Source organism: Staurois parvus, unplaced genomic scaffold (genome assembly GCF_062004578.1).
Source record: "Staurois parvus isolate SC_StPar_1 unplaced genomic scaffold, SC_StPar_1.0 ptg002673l, whole genome shotgun sequence".
NCBI classification, from domain to species: domain Eukaryota; kingdom Metazoa; phylum Chordata; class Amphibia; order Anura; family Ranidae; genus Staurois; species Staurois parvus.
Genome location: NW_028320469.1, coordinates 2,303 through 25,852, shown reverse-complemented (window position 1 = coordinate 25,852; position 23,550 = coordinate 2,303). Strand labels below are relative to the sequence as shown.

The window sequence follows — 23,550 nt, the reverse complement described above, 5'->3', positions numbered from 1 at the left end:
AGTTGGAACCTTAAATGGTCCTCGGTTGGAACCTTCTATGGCTCTCAGTTGGAACCTTCTATGGTCCTCGGTTGGAACCTTCTATGGCTCTCAATTGGAACCTTCTAGGGTCCTCATTTGGAACCTTCTATGGCTCTTAGTTAGAACCTTCTATTGTCGTCGGTTGGAACCTTCTATGGCTCTCAGTTGGAACCTTCTATGGTCCTCAGGTTGGAACCTTCTATGGTCCTCAGGTTGGAACCTTCTAGGGTCCTCAGTTAGAACCTTTTATAGTCCCAAGTTAGAACCTTCTATAGTCCATGATTGGAACTTTCTATGGCTCTCAGAACCGTCTATGGTCCTCAGTTAGAACCTTCTATGGTCCTCAGTTAGAACCCTCTATGGCTCTCAGTTGGAACCTTCTATGGTCCTCGGTTAGAGCCTTCTATGGGCCTCGGTTAGAACCTTCTATGGTCCTTGGTTGGAACCTTCTATGGCTCTCAGTTGGACCCTTCTATGGTCCTCAGTTGGAACCTTCTAGGGTCCTCAGTTGGAACCTTCTATGGCCCTCGGTTAGAGCCTTCTATGGGCCTCGGTTAGAACCTTCTATGACTTTCTATGGCTCTCAGAACCGTCTATGGTCCTCAGTTAGAACCTTCTATGGTCCTCAGTTAGAACCTTCTATGGCTCTCAGTTGGAACCTTCTATGGTCCTCGGTTGGAACTTTCTATGGCTCTCAGAACCATCTATGGTCCTCAGTTTGAACCGTCTATGGTCCTCAGTTTGAACCGTCTATGGTCCTCAGTTAGAACCTTCTATGGTTCTTAGTTGGAACCTTCTATGGCTCTCAGTTGGAACCTTCTATAGTCCTCGGTTGGAACCCTCTAGGGTCCTCAGTTGGAACCTTCTATGGGCCTCGGTTAGAACCTTCTATGGTCCTCACTTGGAACCTTCTATGGTCCATGGTTGGAACTTTCTATGGCTCTCAGAACCTTCTAGGGTCCTCAGAACTTTCTATGGTCCTCAGTTTCGGTAATGCAGGATATTTTTCACAATAATGTGACCACCAGGTGTCAGTGTTCTGTTGCCCCTCTGGGGTCACCCTTCATTTTATTCAGAAATCCTCGACATGGGGTGACTCCTCTGCCCTCCATATGGCTGTATTGAGCCCTCCCCCGCCTCTCCCCATTCATTCATTACTCCCTCTCTGCCCTAATTTAGTCACTAGAAGTTGTCACCAGCAGCCAATGACAGGAGACCAGGAAAAACTACAACTCCCAGCATCCATCCCGGCGGCCTATACTTCTCTATAGGAGCCCCTGGTCTGTTGCTAGGCAATGATTGTAGATTTCCATGGCATGGACTACAACTCCCGGCATGCAACGCGCCGCGTCACGGGCCGCGCACGCGCGCTGCGCCAATGGCTGCCATGCGGCTTCCAACGGATGGTGCGGGGTCAACCAAGCTCGCTCAGCCTAGCCCCGACGGCCCCGCCCCCGGCGGGGGATTGGTGGAGTTGCGCCGTCGGCGGCTGTGATTGGCTGAGACCGCGGAGCGGCGAGGGTAGTGTGCGATCAGGAGGCGGCTCAGCGCTTTTCTTTCTCCAGAAGATTCTCCGCCGACCGGATCCTCCGATCCCAGATCGACCGACACCATGATGGGCCGCCCGGTGCTCGTGCTTAGTGAGTGTCCGCCCTGCGGGGCCCTATCATAACGGGGGGGCGGGCCCAGACTGGCGGTGTCAGGACTGGACATGGAGGAGGGGCCCCTGAGGGCCACAGGAGAAGACAAGGAAGGGGGTGACCACTGTAGGCCCCTGTCCATACATAGAGGGGTGAAATAAATGTGGGCAGGTTCCACCTTGAAATGTGGGGCCCCTGAGGGCCACAGGGCGGGGCCTCATGCACGAGGAGCCCCTGAACAAGGCACCGTAATTAAAAGGGCCCCAGGAAAGGGAGTGGGTGGTATAAATGTACAAGGAAAATGATGGCATAATGGATGTGGGGCCCCTGGGGGCCACTGAGTGGAGCAGGTGGGTTGCATCATAATTGGGGGGGACCCACAAGGAAGGCAGGGGGTGTAATAGGGGTTCACTGTACAAGAAAATTGGAGGAGTCATTAATCTGGGGGGCCCCTGAGGACCACTGTACAGGTGGGATAGGGGCCCCTAAGGGCCACAGGAAAGGGAGGTATGAACATGGGGCCCCGTACAAAGTAGGAGTGGTACTATCAGGAATGAGGGGCCCCTGAGGTACACTGTCCGCAGTAGGTGGGCGGCATTTCCTGTACAAGGAAATTGATGGAGTCAATAATCTGGGGCCCCTGAGTGCCACTGTACAGGTGGGTGAGGGGCCCCTAAGGGCCACAGGAAAGGTGGGTGAGGGGCCACAGGGAAGGTAGGGGTGGTGTAAATGGTGGGGCCCCTGAGGGCCACTCCTCGGGTGGGTGGCACCATAGGTAAGGGGGGTGGCATAAATGTGGAGTCATAGTGAAAGTTGGATTGGTAGAATCAGGAATGTGGGGCCCCTGAGGGCCACTGTGCGGAGCAGGTGAGTGGCATCATAATTAAGGGGCCCTCAAGTGCCACAGGGGAGGGGGTGTAATGGGGGTTCCCTGTATAAGGAAATTGGTGGAATCGTTAATCTGAGGCCCACTCTATATGTAGGTGAGGGGCCCCTAAGGGCCACAGGGAATGTAGGGATGGGGGGGGCGGGGGAATGTTAATGTGGGTTCCTGAGGGGCACTCTATGGGTGGGTGGCACCATAGTTAAGGGGGTGGTATAAATGTGGGTTCACAGTACAAGCTGATGTGCTAGAATTATGAATGTGGGGCCCCTGAGGGCCACTGCACTGAGCAGGTGAGTGGCATCATAATTGAGGGGCCTCTAGGAGCCACAAAAGTCAGGGGTGTCGTAAATGTGGGGTCACTTACAGTGTGGGGCCCCCATGGGCCACTGTTCGGAGCTGGTCGGTGGTTTCTTAATTAAGGGGCCCCAGGAAGGCAGGGTTGATGTAAATGGGGGTGGGGTCATTGCACAACAAGGGAGTGGTTGAATCCTTACTGTGGGGCCCCTGAGGGCCACTCTATAGAGAAGGTGGGTGGCATCAAAATTGAGGGGCTCCAGGAAAGGCTATAGTGGAGTCATTAATGTGGGGCCCCTGAGGGCTACTTTACAGGTGGGTGGTTTCATGAATGAGAGATATCTGTGTATGAATGGGGCGGGGCTTCAGTGCAAGGCAAAGTAAGAATTAGTGTGAGGGCCCCTGAGGGCCACTCCATGGGGAAGGTGAGATGTGGGGTCCTCTATGGGTATATGAGGGGGGCCCCTTGAGGTCACAGGACAGGAGGGGTTCCTAAAGCTATTAGTTGTGTGAGGGGGGCAATCTGATATGAGTGGCCCCCGAGGGCCCCTGTACAGGACATGTGAGTGACATCACGGATGTGTGTTCTGTATGTCAACAGTTGGTATTATGAATGGGGGGGGGGGCACAAAACGGGATTGGTAATCTAAAGGAGGGGCTCCAATGAGGGGCCACAGTCTGGTTGGCAGTGTCCCATGTGAGGGGCCCCCGAGAGCCATATTAAGGGCCCCGGGGGGGTGTATGGATCTGTCAGTCTGCTCTGTGATGTCGGGGCCCCTCAGGTTTAGTTGACATTGGGGGAGGGGCAGTTCAGGGTCTGCCCCAGCTCACTGTGGGGGTTCCCTTAGGGCGCCCCCCGGGGGTGGATGCCGGTGTACATTCTGCAGCGTCTCACTGATAGTCTCGTATTTCAGGTCAGAATATGAAGAGGGAGTCGGGCAGGAAGGTCCAAGCCGGGAACATCAACGCGGCCAAGGTAAGCCCCTCTCTACGTCTGCCGTCCAATCACGGCTCACCGTACATATCCTGATTGTGTGTGTCCTCCACAGACCATCGCCGACATCATCCGCACCTGCCTGGGGCCCCGAGCCATGATGAAGGTAAGGGCCACGCTTCTGGAGGGGAAGGAGATCTCTGCGGAGAAGCCTCTGCTTGGGCCAGGCTCACCATCGCTGACGCCCCGCCCCCTTCATCCTACCTGTGACACCATTGTATCCCCTGTTGATCCTGCCAGTAGACTTGTTATTTTTCCACTTCCTGTAATAGGGTGACAACGCTCTTTCTCCTGCATTGAAATTACACAGCAGTGTTGTCACCCTGCGGACAGGGGATGTTTACAAAGCAGATAGGTGGAATTCTAGATGAATTGGCCCTTAAGGGCCAAAGGGAAGGCGGGGGTGGTGTAAATGGAGGGGGGGAGGTGTCACTATACAACAAGGAAGTGGTAGAACTTTTATTGTGGGGCCCCCTGAAGTCCTGACTGCAAAGCAGGTAGGTGGCATTATAATCGAGAGGGCCTCGGGAAGGCAGGGGTGGTGGGGAAAAAAAATAAAAAAATCTGGGGCCACTCTATAGCAGTGGAGAAGGCGGACTCATTAACGTGGGGCCCCTGAGGGCCACTGTACAGATGGGCTGGCTTCATGAGAGGTCACCGTGTTAGTAGGTGGGCGCGGCCACGAATGAGGCGCTCCGGTAGAGTACCGCTTCCCCATTCTGTAACATTTTATTAGCTGTTGATCCCGCCAGCAGACCCGTTCTGTTTCCACTTCCTGTAACAGGGTGACAACGCTTTCTCCTGCATTGAAATTGTTGTCACCCTTATTAGCTGTTGATCCCGCCAGCAGACCCGTTCTGTTTCCACTTCCTGTAACGAAGTGACAATGCCCTTCCTTCTGCAGCGAAATCCCCCACCGGGGTGTCACTGTGGTCACATGATCAGGAGCTGGTCCTGCCGGCTACCAATGGTTAACCTGGACAGAGAGCTGTCACTGACAGCTCGGTCTCTGTGCTGGGAATTCATGGCGCAGCGTGCTGTCAGCACAGGAACATCAACCCCGCCCAGTGACGCATATATACGCGGCGGGTGCCGGCGGCAACAGGTTAATAACGTTTTTTTTTTTTGTTTTGCTTTCCTTCCAGATGTTGCTGGACCCGATGGGCGGGATTGTGATGACCAACGACGGGAACGCCATCCTCCGAGAGGTGAGTGTTCTGTCCGCACGGCGTCTGTAAACGCATCACATGGCGCCCGTGTGCCGTCTACGAAAATGTGCTCTACTGAGATCTAACTGTGAGTCCTGGTGGTGCATCCAGAAGGCGTGGCCTAACTGTTTTAAAGCTGCATCCAGGAGTAGTCGTGCTGCCTCCTTAACCCCTCCCCCTCCAGAGGATTTCCCCCATCTTCCTTTTATGGCCACTCCCCCTGGGGGTGGGCACAGACATCACAACTATTAACCTCTTGCCGACCGCGCATAGCCGAATGACGGCTTCACCGCGGCCGGCCAGTTCTGAGTGGACCGTCATATGACGTCCTCCCAGAACGCGCTCTCCTGCGCGCCCCAGGGGGTGCGCACCCGGCGATCTCCGTGATCGCTGTGTCCTACGGACACAGCTGATCACGTGATGTGGTAAAAGGCCAATCACAGCGGCCTTTTACCACGTGATCAGCGGTGTCCAATGACACGCTGATCACAGGGAAATGCAAGTGCCGGTTCTCGGCTGCACTTTCCTCACACTGTCAGATCGTGAGGAAAGTACTGCCGAGAACCGGCAGTTGTCAGAGCGGGGATCGGCACCGATCATCAGGGCACTGATGATCGGTGCCCAGCAGTGCCACCCGCAAGTTCCGCCCAGCAGTGCGCCCACTAGCTCCGCCCACCTGTGCCCAGCAGTGCCCCCACCTGTGCCACTCTGCAGTGCCACCTACCTGTGCCCACCAGTGCCGCCCACCAGTGCAGCCCAGCAGTGCTGCCAGTCAGTGCCACCAGTCAGTGCCGTCTATCAGTACCCATCATCAGTGCCGCCTATCAGTGCTGCATATTAGTGCCGCCTATCCGTGCCACCTCATTAGTGCCGCCTATCAGTGCCCATCAGTGCTGCCTCATCAACGCACATCAGTGAAGGAGAAAAAATACCGGTTTGAAAAATTTTATAAAAGAAACAAATAAACTTTTTTTTTTTTTCAAATTTTTTGCACTTTTTTTATTTATAGCGCAAAAAGTAAAGCGCCCAGCGGGGATTAAATACCACCAAAAGAAAGCTCTATTTGTGAGAAAAAAATGATCAAAATTTCATATGGGTACAATGTTGCATGACCGCGCAATTGTCAATCAAAGTGCGGCAGCGCTGAAAGCTGAAAATTGGCCTGGTAAGGAAGGGGGTATAAGTGCCCGGTAGGCGAGGGGTTAATAAAGCCAGGATGTGATCATTAACCCCCCCAGAGGATTTCCCCCTACTTTTTTTTGACCACTCCCCTGGGGGTGGGCACACACATCACACCCATTAATAAAGCCAGGATGTGATCATTAACCTCTTGCCCTCCAGAGGATCCCCCCTTTCTTTTTTGGCCACTCCCCCTGGGGGTGGGCACAGACACATCACTTCCATTAATAAAGACAGAATGTGATCATTAACCCCTCCCCCTCAAGAGGATTTCTCCTCCCTTTTTTGGCCACTCCCCCTGGGCGTGGGCACAGACATCACACCCATTAATAAAGCCAGGATGTGATCATTAACCCCTCCCCCTCAAGAGGATTTCTCCTCCCTTTTTTGGCCACTCCCCCTGGGCGTGGGCACAGACATCACACCCATTAATAAAGCCGGGATGTGATCATTATCCCCCCTCCAGAGGATTCCCCCCGCCTTCCTTTTTTGGCCACTCCCCCTGGGCGTGGGCACAGACATCACACCCATTAATAAAGCCAGGATGTGATCATTAACCCCTCCCCCTCAAGAGGATTTCTCCTCCCTTTTTTGGCCACTCCCCCTGGGGGTGGGCACAGACACATCACACCCATTAATAAAGCCGGGATGTGATCATTATCACCCCCTCCTTCCTTTTTTGGCCACTCCCCCTGGGCGTGGGCACAGACATCACGCCCATTAATAAAGCCAGGATGTGATCATTATCCCCCCTCCAGAGGATTCCCCCCGCCTTTTTTGGCCACGCCCCCTGGGCATGGGCACAGACATCACACCCATTAATAAAGCCAGGATGTGATCATTATCCCCTCCCCCTCAAGAGGATCCCCCCTTCCTGACCAAGCCATTTTTTTTTTTTTTTGCGATACGGCGCTGCATTACTTTAACTGACAATTGCGCGGTCATGCAACGCTGCACCCAAATGAAATTTACGGTCCTTTTTTTCCCACGAATTGAGCTTTCTTTTGGTGGTATTTGATCGCCTCTGCGTTTTTTTTTGTTTTTTTTTTTTTTTTTTTTTTTTTACATTTTTTGCGTTATAACAAAAAAAAAGAAAAGCCCAACAATTTTGAAAAAAAAAGCAATATTTTGGACTTTTTGCTATTAAACATGTCCAGTAAAAAAAAATGAAAAAAATCAAATTTCATCATAAATTCCGGCCAAAATGTATTCTGCTACAAAAAAAAACAACAACCCCGATACGTGTAAATGAATTGGTTTACGTAAAAGTTATAGCGTCTACAAATGGCGGTCTAGATACGGGGATTTTTTTTTTTTTACTAGTAATGGCGGCGATCAGTGACTTACAGCGGGACTGCGGCGGGCATTCTGACACTGGGGGGGGGACTGACTTGGTGTCACTGTCATCCCCAGTGACACCAATACAGAGATCAGTGCTAATAAAAAGCCCTGACACTGTACTAATGGCACTGGGCAGGAAGGGGTTAACACGAGGGGCGATCAAAGGGTTAACTGTGTGTGCTGGGTGTAGTTTTTTTTTTTTTTTTGTTTCACCTAGGGGGCGGGGTCTGTGTGCTTCACTGTACTAATGGCACGGGGCAGGAAGGGGTTAATATGCGGGGAGATCAAAGGGTTAACTGTGTGCTGGGTGTAGTTTTTGTTTTTTCTTTTTCACCTAGGGGGCGGGGTCTGTGTGCTTCACTATACTAATGGCACGGGGCAGGAAGGGGTTAATATGCGGGGAGATCAAAGGGTTAACTGTGTGCTGGGAGTGTTTTTTACTCGGGGGGTCTGCGTGCTTCACTGTAATCGCACTGATCTGGATGGCTGTGCAGTGTGCCGGAGCAGACAGGGAGGAGAACCGTCGGCAAACAAAACAATCCTCCCTGTCGGAAATCACCGGGTGAGTAGTCACCGGCCAGGACCCGGTGATTGACAGCTGCGAATGGGGGGCGCACACGGGGCGCGAGGGTTCACATTGCAGTGTATGGCACTCACGCTGCATTAGCAGTGCAGGAAGTAGTTTGAAGTCGCTGCAACTTGAATGTGGAGTCGTACATATTCGATCGGTTGTCGGTGGGGTACGACTTGCCGTGTCCAGAGTCGCATGACGAGCGTGGATGGAGCCTTGGACCCCGGTCACACCGGATGCGACTTGCGAATCGCAGCCCATTGTCCGCAGTGACAGCCGTCCTATCGGTGCGGTTCTGACCTGGTTGGAGCCGCACCGATTTCTAAGGCCGTCCATGCGCTGCTTTTGCTGTGATTTGCGTAGTCCTCTGGGTCGGATGTCTTGCGAGTCGCCCCTGAAATCGGCGTGTCGTCCGACTGTGAAATCATGCGACTGAGGGGGGGGGGGGGGGTAAGCCGATATAGGTGTTAGTTGGGGGGAGGGGACATTTTTAAGACCATGGATGGTCAGGGTGACGGGTTCTCTTTAACATGGCCCAGTGTTGCCGTAGTGCTGCAGGGGGGGCTCAGATCAGACCTGCAGAGGCCGGATGTATGTACCCCCCCCCCCCCGTCCCCATTGTAAGTGGATCCTGCTTCTCTCTCCATTGTAGATCCAGGTGCAGCACCCCGCCGCCAAATCCATGATCGAGATCAGCCGCACCCAGGACGAGGAGGTGGGAGACGGCACCACATCTGTCATCATTCTGGGTGAGGGGAACAGGGACACACAAGCCGGGCGTTTTTGGGACGGCATATGAGGGGTTGTGAGATTGGGGAGTGGAGATTAAGAAGGTGTGTGAGATTTGGGGGGGAGATGTGATTGGGGTGGTGAGATTGGGGCGGGGGTGTGTGAGATTGGGAGGGGGGGAGATTGAGGGGGAGATGGGGGGGGGGTGAGATTAAGAGGGTGTGTGAAATTGGGGGGGTGGGTGGGTGTGAGATTGGGGCGGGGGTGAGATTAAGAGGGTGTGTGATTGGGGGATGAGATTGAGAGGGTGTGTAAAATTCAAGGGGAGATTAAGGGGGAGGGGGGGAGTTGTGAGATTAAGAGGGTGTGTGATTGGGGGGGGGTGAGATTAAGAGGGTGTGTTAGATTGGGGGGGGGGGGGGGAGGTGTGTGTGATTGGGGGGAGGAGAGTGAGAGGTTGTGTGAGATTGGGGGGGGGGGGAGATTAAGGAGGTGGGTGAGATTAGGGGGGGGTGAGATTGGGAGGGGGGGGAAATTTGGTGGGGGGGGTGAGACGTGGGGGGAGGGGGATGAGATGCTTGGGGGAGGGACGAGGAGTGTGAGATGCTGGGGGGAGGGGGTGAGATGTGGGGGGAGGGATGAGGGGGTGAGGTGCGGGGGGAAGGGGTGAGATGCGGGGGGAGGGACGAGGGGGTGAGATGCGGGGGGGAGGGACGAGGGGGTGAGATGCTGGGGGGAGGGACGAGGGGTGTGAGATGCTGGGGGGAGGGGGTGAGATGCGGGGGGAGGGATGAGGGGGTGAGATGTGGGGGGGAAGGGACGAGGGGGGTGAGATGCTGGGGGGAGGGGTGTGAGATGCTGGGGGAGGGATGAGATGTGGGGGAGGGATGAGGGGGTGAGATGCGGGGGGAGGGATGAGGGGGTGAGATGCGGGGGGAGGGATGAGGGGGGTGAGATGCTGGGGGAGGGGTGAGATCTGAGCCTCTTCTCTGTCTTTACAGCTGGAGAGATGTTGGCCGTCGCTGAGCAGTTCCTGGAGCAGCAGATGCACCCGACTGTCGTGATCAGCGCCTACCGCAAGGCCCTGGATGACATGATCAGCACTCTGAAGGAGTTCAGGTGCCCCGATGGAACACATTGATATGAGGGGCTCCTCCTGCTTGTGGCTCCTCCTATAGTTATAGCGTTTATAAACGGCGGTATAGAGACTGGGATTGTTTTTTTTTTTTCTTTCTATACTAGTAATGGCGGCGATCAGCGACTTGTAGTGGGACTGCAGCGAGCATTCTGACACTGGGGGGGGACTAACTTGGTGTCACTGTCATCCCCAGTGACACCACTACAGTGATCGGTGCTAATAAAAAGCCCTGTCACTAGGAAGGGACCAATAAACAAACCTGGCAAGGCAGGAGGAGCAGGTGGGGGAGGGGACAATGCATCGCCCAATGGGCTTGTATATATGTTTATCCCAGATGTATGAACCTATCGGAATACTTTTCAACGGAGACCGGTTACCTTTCCCCATTATATGTAAATCAAAAAAAAAAAAATGTTCCCTCCATGCCTTGCTCATGCTTTGTCCCCGCCCCCCCTCAGCACCCCTGTGGACACGAGCGACCGAGAGCTGGATGCTGAAGATCATCAACAGCGCCATAAACACCAAGGCCATCAAACGCTGGGCGGACATGGCCTGCAACATCGCTCTGGATGCCGTCAAGACCGTAGAGCTGGAGGAGAACGGGCGCAAGGAGATCGACATCAAGAAGTACGCCAAGGTGGAGAAGGTCAGTGCCGAGCGGGGAGATTGATTGACAGAACCTGGCGGTACTAGAGAAGGCTGTGATTGGTTGTGCCGCTTAACGGTGGATAATCATTGGTTGATTCTTCATGGCTTTTCCGCGGCGAACTGCCATTCGCTACGGAGCACGGGAGGAGAGGCTCGGTTAGAACGAACAGGCTGCATGTCATCCCAGCTCTGTGACCACATGGTGTTCCTTACAGCACGGGTGTCAAACTGGCGGCCCTCCAGCCGTTGCTAAACTACAAGTCCCATGAGGCATTGCAGGATTGACTGTTACAAGCATGACTTCCCAAAGGCAGAGGCATGATGGGACTTGTAGTTTCGCCACACCCGGAGGGCCGCCAGTTTGACCCCCCCTGCCTTACTCCGTCCCTCCAGCCTTGGAAAGGCTCGGGGGATGTGATCCCAGTGCTGGAAGGATGTGAAGATCTGTATATAGGGGGTGAAAAAAAAAATAAAAACCTCACGAGTGACACCCATATCTGTGCCTTTTATTGATCTAGTTGATATTTGGCGATAATTAAAGGGTTAGTTCACCTTTACCAAAAAAACTGCCTGTGCAGGGAGGAGCAGTGGCGCCCCTAGGTGGGTGCGGGGGGTGCGCTGCACCAGGTGACGCCTATCGCATGGGGTGACACCAAAAAGTTTTAAAGCAAGCCGACAATCCTCGGAAGATGGATCGGATCTGCGGTATCACGTGGTGTCACCCGTCCAGAGGTGGGCGGTCCCTGTCGTGCACATACACACAGCCTTGGCTCTTCCCCTCGCTGTGTCCCCGTCGCTCCCCCCCCCCCCCCCGGACTGGTGTCAGTTAACCCCGTATAGGTTGCAAGCCAACGATTCCCGCAAGATGGATCGGATCTGCGGTAACACATGGTGTCACCCCTTCAGAGGTGGGCGGTCCCTGTCGTGCACACACAGCCCTGGCTCTTCCCCTCCCTGTGTCCCCGTCGCACCCCATCCCCCCCCCCCCCCCCGGGCCGGTGTTGCCAGATCAGTTAACCCCGTATAGGTTGCAAGCCGAGGGATCGGATCTGCGGATTGGGGAGCATATTGGATCGGACTATCGGTGTCATCGGACTGTTGGTGTCACCGCACTGGGTGACACCAACCCTAGGGACGCCCCTGGGGAGGAGTCTAGATAAAAAGCTGTGCAGCTGTAAATGAAGTTGGAAGATGCCCTTGCTGTAGGCATAGGCCAGGGGTGGGCAACTGTGGCCCTCCAGCTGTTGTAGAACTACAAGTCCCACGAGGAATTGCAAAACTGACAGTTACAAGCATGACTCTCAAAGGCAGAGGAATGATGGGACTTGTAGTTCACCAACAGTTGAAGGGCCACAGTTGCCCACCCCTGGCATAGGCCATTTTATCTACCTCCTGGTGCCTGGCCGAAAAACACCCAGAGATGGCTTCGTCCTGCCTTGTTGCTAGGCTGTTGCTAAGAGACTCCCAGCTGCTACTGCTCACTCACACCATCACAGGAACGAGCTCCTAAACCCCGCCGCGCATGTGTGGTCCACCATCTCCTCCTTTTACAGCATTGCTAAGCTCAGAACAGGGAAGACCACACATGCCAGGGCGGGTTGAATCAGAAGGGAGTGTCCTAGCAACGTCCTAGCAACCAGTCAGGACAGGATGATGCCAGCTCTTGAGTTTTTCCGCCAGGCTGCAGGAGGTATGTAGGTGGCCTACACCTTTACCTAGGACAGGGGTAGGCAACCTGCGGCTCTCCAGCTGTTGCAGGACTACAAGTTCCATCATGCCTCTGCAAGTCATAGCTGTAACTGTCAGTTTTGTAATGTTGCAATGCCTCATGGGAAATGTTCCACAACGGCTAGAGAGCCGCAGGTTGCCCACCCCTGGCCTAGGACATTTATGTAACGTTTGCTGTGCTGAGTGCGCACTCCCAACACAGTAACCGGCAGCTTTCTGATCATGTGACCGCTGTGACTGCCAATCACAGCGGTCACATGACTGGAACGCCTGCCTCCACCTCCCGGCTCTTAAAGGGGCGGTGGCGGGAGGGAGTCTTTTCACCTACAGGTTTCCTTCTACCTGCAGGGGCAGTTTTTTTGGTAAAGGTGAACTATCCCTTTAAGCCGGCTCTTCTGATTTTAGGATTCCGCGCCAACATTTCCTTCGCTCTCGTTTCTGTAGATTCCAGGCGGCATCATCGAAGAGTCCCAGGTTCTGCGCGGTGTCATGGTGAACAAAGACGTCACACACCCCAAGATGAAGCGGCTGATCAAGAACCCGCGGATCGTCCTCCTGGACTGTTCCCTGGAGTATAAGAAGGGAGAGAGCCAGGTGAGGGCGCCCCCAATGGCCGCTGGTAGTGTGCCGGCGAGGACGATCGTTTATTAACGTCGGCTTTTGTTGTCCTTTTCCGGCAGACGGAGATCGAGATCACCCGGGAGGAGGACTTCGCCCGAATCCTGCAGCTGGAGGAGGAGTACATCCAGCAGATCTGCGAAGATATCATCAGACTAAAGCCGGATGTGGTCATCACAGAGAAGGGGATCTCTGGTGAGGAGGGGGGAGGGGCTACACTTTTTATAATGACCGACCCGGGTGCCCCTCCTATTAATGGCGGAGCAGCGGAGAGGAGTCTACACTGGGCTGAACGGGGCAGTTGTTGTAAAGCTTGACTTCAGTCTTGCAGGGGCGTGCCCCGGCTCCTCCCGTTCGGTCTTGCAGGGGCGTGCCCCGGCTCCTCCCGTTCGGTCTTGCAGGGGCGTGCCCCGGCTCCTCCCGTTCGGTCTTGCAGGGGCGTGCCCCGGCTCCTCCCGTTCGGTCTTGCAGGGGCGTGCCCCGGCTCCTCCCGTTCGGTCTTGCAGGGGCGTGCCCCGGCTCCTCCCGTTCGGTCTTGCAGGGGCGTGCCCCGGCTCCTCCCGTTCGGTCTTGCAGGGGCGTGCCCCGGCTCCTCCCGTTCGGTCTTGCAGGGGCGTGCCCCGGCTCCTCCCGTTCGGTCTTGCAGGGGCGTGCCCCGGCTCCTCCCGTTCGGTCTTGCAGGGGCGTGCCCCGGCTCCTCCCGTTCGGTCTTGCAGGGGCGTGCCCCGGCCCCTCCCGTTCGGGCGTGCCCCGGCCCCTCCCGTTCGGGCGTGCCCCGGCCCCTCCCGTTCGGGCGTGCCCCGGCCCCTCCCGTTCGGGCGTGCCCCGGCCCCTCCCGTTCGGGCGTGCCCCGGCCCCTCCCGTTCGGTCGTGCCCCGGCCCCTCCCGTTCGGTCTTGCCCCGGCCCCTCCCGTTCGGTCTTGCCCCGGCCCCTCCCGTTCGGTCTTGCCCCGGCCCCTCCCGTTCGGTCTTGCCCCGGCCCCTCCCGTTCGGTCTTGCCCCGGCCCCTCCCGTTCGGTCTTGCCCCGGCCCCTCCCGTTCGGTCTTGCCCCGGCCCCTCCCGTTCGGTCTTGCCCCGGCCCCTCCCGTTCGGTCTTGCCCCGGCCCCTCCCGTTCGGTCTTGCCCCGGCCCCTCCCGTTCGGTCTTGCCCCGGCCCCTCCCGTTCGGTCTTGCCCCGGCCCCTCCCGTTCGGTCTTGCCCCGGCCCCTCCCGTTCGGTCTTGCCCCGGCCCCTCCCGTTCGGTCTTGCCCCGGCCCCTCCCCTTCGTTCTTGGCAGGGGCGTGCCCCAGCTCCTCCCCTTCGCACTTGCACGGGCGTCGCGGCTCCTCCCCTTCGCACTTGCACGGGCATGTCCGCCCAACTCTGTGACCAGTGACTTTAAGTTTAGCTCCACCCCCATCCCCCCAAATACTGTGGCCTGATGACTTTTATTATTAGGGCGCTCTACCTGTTCATGGATCTGGCGGTTTCCTCGTCTTCAATCCACGATCGGGTGCTGCCACAGCCATCTAGTCTACGGGGAACCAGTAGCGACTTCACAGCCGTTTCCTACTGAGCATGTGCGAAGCGTGATGCTCTTTGTGAATGGGCTGCAGTCTTTTATGACCTGCGATGTGTCCGAGAGGGCTCCGGGGGGGGGGGAAGTAGGGGACCAAATGTGGGAGGAGCTTACACGTTTGGGTGGAACTTTTCTTTAAGTTGACTACATTTTTGTATTTCGGATTCTTTTTTCTATATCATTCTTATCTGCTTTCCTTCAGATCTCGCTCAGCATTATCTGGTCAAAGCAAACGTCACCGCCATCCGCAGAGTCCGCAAGACGGACAACAACAGGATAGCCAGGTACCTCCCGGGGAAAGGGATGCAGAAGCTGCCGCTCAGGTAATGGTTCCATACAGGTCAATGACGGCATTGTATTCTGCGCGCAGAGCCTGCGGAGCTCGCATCGCCAGCCGCACAGACGAGCTGCGGGAAGAGGACGTGGGGACGGGCGCCGGACTTTTCGAGATCAAAAAGATCGGCGACGAGTACTTCACCTTCATCACCGAATGCAAAGACCCCAAGGCCTGCACCATCGTCCTGCGCGGGGCCAGCAAGGAGATCCTGGCTGTAAGTGACTTCTGCAGTTCTGTTCGTAAATTGGAAAGGCTTGAAGGATCGGCGATCATGTGACCACTGTCACTGTGGTCACGTGATCGGAGGCCAATTCCACCGGCTACCGGTCTTTTGACACGCGTTACCCCCTCAGTGTGGGTGTAACATGCTTCCATAGATGAACGTAACCTTTTAAAGATCAGAACGAAGTCTGTAGATTTGGGTTTTACTTTGGTTTTCAACAGCTTAAAACCCTAGAGCCCAGCCTACGGCCCTAGGGCCACTGTATATCTGCAGTGGGAGATCTAAGGCACTGCTGCCTCGATTTGTCTCACCAGATTTGGTGATGTCACTACTGTGCTGCTCACTGTCCTCCTTGCTGGAGAGGAAGCTGTACCTGAGAACCTGCAGTGCAAGGATCTCCCTGCTTCTGCTTCATCCATTCAATGGATCTGTGCTTCCTCCACCTCTGTCATCAGATCGCTAGTGATCAGAAGGGGCAGCTGTGAAATGAGGAAGCAAGGTCTTGCCTCTACCAATATGGCTTCCCAATACCTTGCAGAACAAGTCATGGCCCCCAAAAGATAAAGCTGTACCTGAGAACCTGCAGTGCAAGGATCTCCCTGCTTCTGCTTCATCCATTCAATGGATCTGTGCTTCCTCCACCTCTGTCATCAGATCGCTAGTGATCAGAAGGGGCAGCTGTGAAATGAGGAAGCAAGGTCTTGCCTCTACCAATATGGCTTCCCAATACCTTGCAGAACAAGTCATGGCCCCCAAAAGATAAAGCTGTACCTGAGAACCTGCAGTGCAAGGATCTCCCTGCTTCTGCTTCATCCATTCAGTGGATCTGTGCTTCCTCCACCTCTGTCATTAGATCACCAGTGATTGGGAGGGGCAGCTATGAAATGAGGAAGCTAGGTCTTGCCTCTACCAATATGGCTGCCTGATACCTTGCAGAACAAGTCATGGCCCCCAAAAGATGAAGCTGTACCTGAGAACCTGCAGAGCAAGGATCTCCCTGCTTCTTCCATTCAGTGGATCTGTGCTTCCTCCACCTCTGTCATCAGATCACTAGTGAACTCCCGGGCAGCTATGAAATGAGGAAGCAAGGTCCTGCCTCTACCAATATGGCTGCCAGTCATGGCCCCCAAAAGATCAGCTGCAGGGAAATGTCGATTAAATTGTGTTTTGTGCTTTTTGCAGGAGGTGGAGCGGAACCTCCAGGACGCCATGCAGGTCTGCCGTAACGTAATGATCGACCCGTACCTGGTCCCGGGAGGAGGAGCGGCGGAGATGGCTGTGGCACACGTCCTCACCGAGAAGTCCAAGGCCATGACTGGGGTGGAGCAGTGGCCGTACCGCGCCGTGGCCCAGGCCCTCGAGGTCATTCCAAGGACGCTGATCCAGAACTGCGGAGCCAGCACCATCCGGGTGCTGACCTCTCTGAGGGTGAGGATCCTGACACACCGGCTTTGACTACACCACAAGCACACAAATGCATAGGCCACGTGCCACTTCTTTCTTCCCCCCCCATACTGCAACAAGCTTTATTGATGCCTGATTAGGTCAGACAGACATTCTCTCTGTCAGACGTGATTCCCCCTATGGACATGTGTTGCTTAAAGTAGAATTCCAGCCTCAACCTAACTAACTGGTCCCCCCCCCCACCTATGCTGACTAACCTGGGTAAGAAAGAGGTATATACTAATATTTCAGGCCACTTCAGTCTGGTCACATGATCTTCTGTGCCAGCCAGAGGAGAAGAGAGAGGAGAGAATGCTCGGCAATGGCTGGGAATGGTGACCTCACCCATCGGTTCCCATTCATTGTTGGTGCTCCCTCCTGTCCCTTGCGGCCGCCTGTGTTCCCTCCTCTCTCCCTTGCGGCCGCCGGTGTTCCCTCCTCTCTCCCTCGCGGCCGCCGGTGTTCCCTCCTCTCTCCCTCGCGGCCGCCGGTGTTCCCTCCTCTCTCCCTCGCGGCCGCCGGTGTTCCCTCCTCTCTCCCTCGCGGCCGCCGGTGTTCCCTCCTCTCTCCCTCGCGGCCGCCGGTGTTCCCTCCTCTCTCCCTCGCGGCCGCCGGTGTTCCCTCCTCTCTCCCTCGCGGCCGCCGGTGTTCCCTCCTCTCTCCCTCGCGGCCGCCGGTGTTCCCTCCTCTCTCCCTCGCGGCCGCCGGTGTTCCCTCCTCCCTCCCTCGCGGCCGCCGGTGTTCCCTCCTCCCTCCCTTGCGGCCGCCGGTGTTCCCTCCTCCCTCCCTTGCGGCCGCCGGTGTTCCCTCCTCCCTCCCTTGCGGCCGCCGGTGTTCCCTCCTCCCTCCCTTGCGGCCGCCGGTGTTCCCTCCTCCCTCCCTTGCGGCCGCCGGTGTTCCCTCCTCCCTCCCTTGCGGCCGCCGGTGTTCCCTCCTCTCTCCCTTGCGGCCGCCGGTGTTCCCTCCTCTCTCCCTTGCGGCCGCCGGTGTTCCCTCCTCTCCCCCTAGTAAAGGTGGGGGTGCCCCCATGAGCACAGCGTCACAACATAGACCTGTGTGCAAAATGGCCGGACCATCTAATCCCACAACTCAGAACCCCACTATTGGTGCGGATATCCCAGCATGCAACGCTGGCAGTCCCGGGGGGGTCAGTCTATTCTAGCTGCCCTGTTATATGCAGAATTTGTATCTTTCAATGGCTCCATCAGATCTCTACAAAGCGCGATATTTATCAAAGGTGAGTGATGCCATGAAAAAGCTGCTTAAAAATTCCTGTTCGGCGTGCGTGGAATTTGCATAAATTTGCATGTTACCCGATCTTTTATTGGAAGGAGAAGTGGTCACAGGAAACGTTTGTTGTGTTTTGTGACTTTAAACAGAATGTCTCTAAAAGGTAAATGTTATGTTTATTAAAGGCGAAGCACACCCAGGAGGGCTGCCAGACGTGGGGTGTGGATGGGGAGAACGGCGTCCTCGCCGACATGAAGGATCTGGGAATCTGGGAGCCGCTGGCGGTGAAACTGCAGACTTACAAAACGGCAGTAGAGGTGAGTGGAGAAGACATCTTGTTTCATGCAGGACACTTACCTACTGAATATTGAACCATTTATGTCCACATGTGCACCAAAGGAGCTGACACTCTAATGCCCCCCCCCACAGTCGCACACTATTATACTTTTATTTAGCTTTGACATCTACTGCAGCGCTGTACGGAGAACACTGAGCCAGTCCCATCAGTCTCTGCACCAGAGGAGCTTACACTCCAATGTCCCCTCCCCCACAGTCCCATCAGTCTCTGCACCAGAGGAGCTTACACTCCAATGTCCCCTCCCCCACAGTCCCATCAGTCTCTGTACCAGAGGAGCTTACGCTCTAATGTCCCCTCCCCCACAGTCCCATCAGTCTCTGTACCAGAGGAGCTTACACTCCAATGTCCCCTCCCCCACAGTCACATCCGTCTCTCTACCAGAGGAGCTTACGCTCTAATGTCCCCTCCCCCACAGTCCCATCAGTCTCTGTACCAGAGGAGCTTACGCTCTAATGTCCCCTCCCCCACAGTCCCATCAGTCTCTGTACCAGAGGAGCTTACGCTCTAATGTCCCCTCCCCCACAGTCCCATCAGTCTCTGTACCAGAGGAGCTTACACTCTGTCCCCTCCCCCACAGTCCCATCAGTCTCTGTACCAGAGGAGCTTACGCTCCAATGTCCCCTCCCCCACAGTCACATCCGTCTCTCTACCAGAGGAGCTTACGCTCTAATGTCCCCTCCCCCACAGTCCCATCCGTCTCTGTACCAGAGGAGCTTACACTCCAATGTCCCCTCCCCCACAGTCCCATCAGTCTCTGTACCAGAGGAGCTTACACTCCAATGTCCCCTCCCCCCCAGTCACATCCGTCTCTCTACCAGAGGAGCTTACGCTCTAATGTCCCCTCCCCCACAGTCCCATCAGTCTCTGTACCAGAGGAGCTTACGCTCTAATGTCCCCTCCCCCACAGTCCCATCAGTCTCTGTACCAGAGGAGCTTACGCTCTAATGTCCCCTCCCCCACAGTCCCATCAGTCTCTGTACCAGAGGAGCTTACACTCTGTCCCCTCCCCCACAGTCCCATCAGTCTCTGTACCAGAGGAGCTTATGCTCTAATGTCCCCTCCCCCACAGTCCCATCAGTCTCTGTACCAGAGGAGCTTACACTCTGTCCCCTCCCCCACAGTCCCATCAGTTTCTGTATTTTTTTTTTTTTGTGACTTTTTTTTTTTTCTCCCCCCTCCTGCACAGACCGCCATCTTACTTCTCCGCATCGACGACATCGTATCCGGCCACAAGAAGAAGGGTGAAGATCACGGCAAGGCAGCACCGGCCCCAGCAAATCCCCAGGAATGAGGGCGGAACGAGCGGCAGGTCACATGACTCGGCAGAGCCACTTGGAAGCCGATGCGGCCCTTGAGCAGACCACGCGGGCGGGCGTCCGACATTTCAGCACGTTCTCTAGACCCTCGTCCTGCAGGAGATGTCTTTTTGTATTTATTACTGTTCAAGGATACTGTTCGGTGGGGAGGGGGAGGGGCATGGCACTAGATGGGGGGTGCTTGATATACTCCGGCACTTTCTACTCCTAATAAAACTTCATTGGAATCCAGATTGACTCATGGAGTCTTGTCTTTGTAGTCTGTATTGGGGTCTGTCTCATCTTGGAGAGGGGGGGGGGGGGGATGGGCAGGCTGCACGGGGGGAGGAATTGGTGCAGTGGTGTGGGCTTTTAAGGGTTAAAACGGAAAGTGAGGAGACATGCAAGCTGCCTATCAACTACCCTTTGAAAAGTGATCCACAGCAGGGGCTGCCACCAATGTGAATGAGCGCTAAGGGTCCTAAATTTGTGGTCCTGTGCTGCTGTGGTCCCGGAGCCTTCCATCTTCTTTCCTGTAGAGGAAAAGGAAAGGGGTCCCTGTCCCCCCCCCCCCCTCCCTTTTTTTTTTTCCCTAAGTATTTTTAGCCAACTGCCAACCATTTGTACTTCTGGGTATGGGGACTAGGTGATGGCACAAAATATTTTTAGCCAGCTGTTGGCGCTATCACATGCTCCCCCATACCTGGAACTACAAAGTATTTTTAGCCAACTGCCAATCGTTTGTGCCATCACATAGTCCCCATACCCAGAAGTACAAACGGTTGGCAGTTGGCTAAAAATACTTTGTACTTCTGGGTATGGGGGAGCCTGTGGTAAAATGGTTGGCAGTTGGCAAAAAATACTTTGTAGTTCCAGGTATGGGGGAGCATGCGATGGCGTCAACGATTGGCAGTTGGCTGAGAATACTTTGTGCCATCACATAGTCCCCATACCCAGAAGTACAAAGTATTTTTAGCCAACTGACAACTGTTCGTGCTATCACTCCCCATACCCAGAAGTACAAACGGCAGTTGGCTAAAAATGCTTTGTACTTCTGGGTATGGGGGAGCCTGTGCTAAAACGATTGGCAGTTGGCAAAAAATACTTTGTAGTTTCAGGTATGGGGAATCATGTGATCGTTCTAATGGTTTGCAATTGGACAAAAATACTTTGACCTTCCAGGTATGGCGGAGCATGTGATGGCACTTAGTATTTTTTTTGCCAAATTCTAACTATTAGTGCTATCACATGCTTCTCCATACCCAGAAGTACAAAGCATTTTTAGCCAACTGCCAACCATTAGCGCTATCGTATGCTCCCCCATACCTGGAACTACAAAGTATTTTTAGCCAACTGCCAATCGTTTTACCACAGTCTCCCCCATACCCAGAAGTACAAAGTATTTTTAGCTAACTGCCAATCGTTTTACCAGTCTCCCCCATACCCAGAAGTACAAAGTAGTTTTAGCCAACTGCCAATCGTTTGTACTTCTGGGTATGGGGAGTATGTAATGGCACAAAGTATTTTTAGCCAACTGTTGGCGCTATCACATGCTCCTCCATACCTGGAACTACGAAGTGTTTTTTGCCAACTGCCAACCGTTGGCGCTGTCACATGTTCCCCCATACCTGGAACTACAAAGTATTTTTTGCCAACTGCCAACCGTTGGCACTGTCACATGCTCCCCCATACCTGGAACTTCAAAGTATTTTTAGCCAACTGCCAATCGTTTTACCACAGGCTCCCCCATACCCAGAAGTACAAAGTCATTTCAGCCAACTGCCAACCATTCATGCTTTCCCATGCTCCTCCATACCCGAAATGACAGTATTTTCTCCCACCAACCGAATAGAGGCGTTCCCAAGGAAAAGTGAGCATGTGATGCTACCTGGGAACTTGTCCCTTTACCCCAAGGTTCAGTCCGGGAAATGATCCCTCTGTACGTAGAAATGGGCGGTACTAAGAATTTTCTCTTCATGCATATCTATAGTTCCTCAATTGTAACCATACATGAACAGCATATCTTCACCAAGACCAAATTTTGTCTTAATGGCCAAGTTTCGGTTCCTCTACTAAGTGAGATTTTTAAGTTTTCCAAGAGTTTTGAAGAACATTTATGTTCCCCTTCCCTTTTTTTTTTTTTTTTTTTTTTTTTTTTACCTAGTCCCATGCTTCAGGAAAATGCCCCGTTGGGTTTCTCTCTGGGGTGCCATAGGAGTTAATGAGGTAGGCTCCTGGGAGACTTCAGTCATTGTGTCCTACAGAACCTCGCTCAACCTCCAGGAGGACACTTTTGTAAGTTACTATCGATATAAACCAGGACTTCATGTATCTGACCCGAGCCGAGAATTAGGTCGTTTGATGTAGAGAGCATCGAGGACTTGTGTTTGTGAGGAACAAAAACGGTAATCCAGATGCGAAGAAGTACCATGCAGGAGAGAGTAGTCCTGGGCATTGGGCTGCATGGGTCACTAGGAATCAACCAATGGAGCTAAGTGGAGTTTGGGCTTCAGCTTCTTCAGGTAGAAGTAAGAGAGGTGGGAGTACCCTCTAGAAAGATCTAAGAGGAGATCATACATGAATTTGAAATCACCTACTGGAATCAAAAGACCTTCAGTATCATCTAGGACAGTGGTCTCCACACTGTAGCCCAGGTGTCAGATGCAGCCCTTTGGTTGCTTTTATCTGGTCCCCCTGTTACCAATAATAGGGCACCATTCCTCAATGACACCAACGATGGAGCACCATTTCTGGAAATGACACCAATGACGGGGAACCATGCCTAGCAATGACACCAACAATGGAGCACTATTCCTCTCAATGGCACCTACGATGGAGCACCATTTCTCCGAATTACAGCAATGATGGGGAACCATTCCTCCCAATTTCACCAATGATGGGGCACTATTCTTCTCAATGACACCAACGATGAAGCACCATTTCTCCAAATGACACCAATGATGGGGAACCATTCCTCCCAATGATAGGGCAGTATGCCTCTCAATGACATCAACGACGGAGCACCATTTCTCCAAATGACACCAATGATGGGGAACCATTCCTCCCAATGATAGGGCAGTATGCCTCTCAATGACATCAACGACGGAGCACCATTTCACCGAATAACACCAATGATGGGGAACCATTCCTCCTAATGACAGGGCACTATGCCTCTCGATGACACCAACGATGGAGCACCGTGTCTCCAAATGACACCAATGATGGGGAACCGTTCCAATGACACAAATGATGGGGCACTATGCCTCCCAATGACACCAACGATGGAGCACCATACCTGCCATTGAGAACAATGATGGGGCAGTGCTTACTCTCACTAGTGGCAGTCCCCCTAAAGCTTGAAGGACAATAAACTGGCCCTTTGTTTAGAAAGTCTGCAGTCCTCTGCTCTGGGACTTTGGCTCTTAACCACTGGGCCATGGCCTCCAGCAAGCTAACCTAGCCTCCTAAAGTGCCTCCTAGCTCTCATAGTAGTGCCCTCAAACATACCACAATGCCATCCAGCACCCTGCAAAGCCTCTCAGATCCCCAACCCAAAAGCATCACCCAGCCCCTGCAGGGGCCTACACTCTACCAAGGTGCCCCCAGCTCTCTCCAGAGACCTCCTCTCATGCAGGGCCACCAAGTCTGCAGAATCCTCTAACTACATCAAGAGTCCTCCCACAGTGACACCCAGCCTCATCCAGCATTTCAATACAAATTTCTAGCCCCATAAATTTTATGTGTGGGTATGACCTTTTTTCTTTTAATTGCTAGCGGGGCAAGGGAGGTGTTGGAAGACTTTACTCAGCTCTGGTCTCAACTATTGCTCCAGAACACGGGTGTCAAATTGGCAGCCCTCCAGCTGTGGCCAATCTACAAGTCCCATCATACCTCTGCCTGTGGGAGTCATACTTGTAACTGTCAATCTTGCAATGCCTCATGGGACTTGTAGTTTGGCAACAGCTGGAGGGCCGCCAGTTTGACACCCCTCCTCTAGAACATCTGGTATTCATTGATTGAGAAACACCAATTGGTCCTAATTGGGAAGCAAGCATGAACCATAGTTACTACCGGAGTGCCCACTGTCCCCGAGTAGAGAATGCCTGGTGT

The 23,550-nt window shown here is 54.3% G+C and overlaps 1 protein-coding gene across 1 annotated transcript; it reads left to right on the top strand.

The window, feature by feature from the left end:
• The first annotated feature begins 1,507 nt into the window (after positions 1–1,507).
• On the top strand, positions 1,508–19,692 carry LOC149429980 (T-complex protein 1 subunit gamma-like). Its single transcript, XM_089666288.1, is given in 15 exon segments — positions 1,508–1,661; positions 3,756–3,817; positions 3,891–3,941; positions 4,981–5,043; positions 8,787–8,883; positions 9,865–9,982; positions 10,460–10,490; positions 10,492–10,647; positions 12,822–12,971; positions 13,058–13,190; positions 14,757–14,838; positions 14,925–15,105; positions 16,297–16,542; positions 17,973–18,104; positions 19,332–19,692. Coding segments are annotated over 15 exon segments (1,635 nt in total). The 5' UTR covers positions 1,508–1,633; the 3' UTR covers positions 19,437–19,692.
• The last annotated feature ends 3,858 nt before the right edge of the window (positions 19,693–23,550 follow it).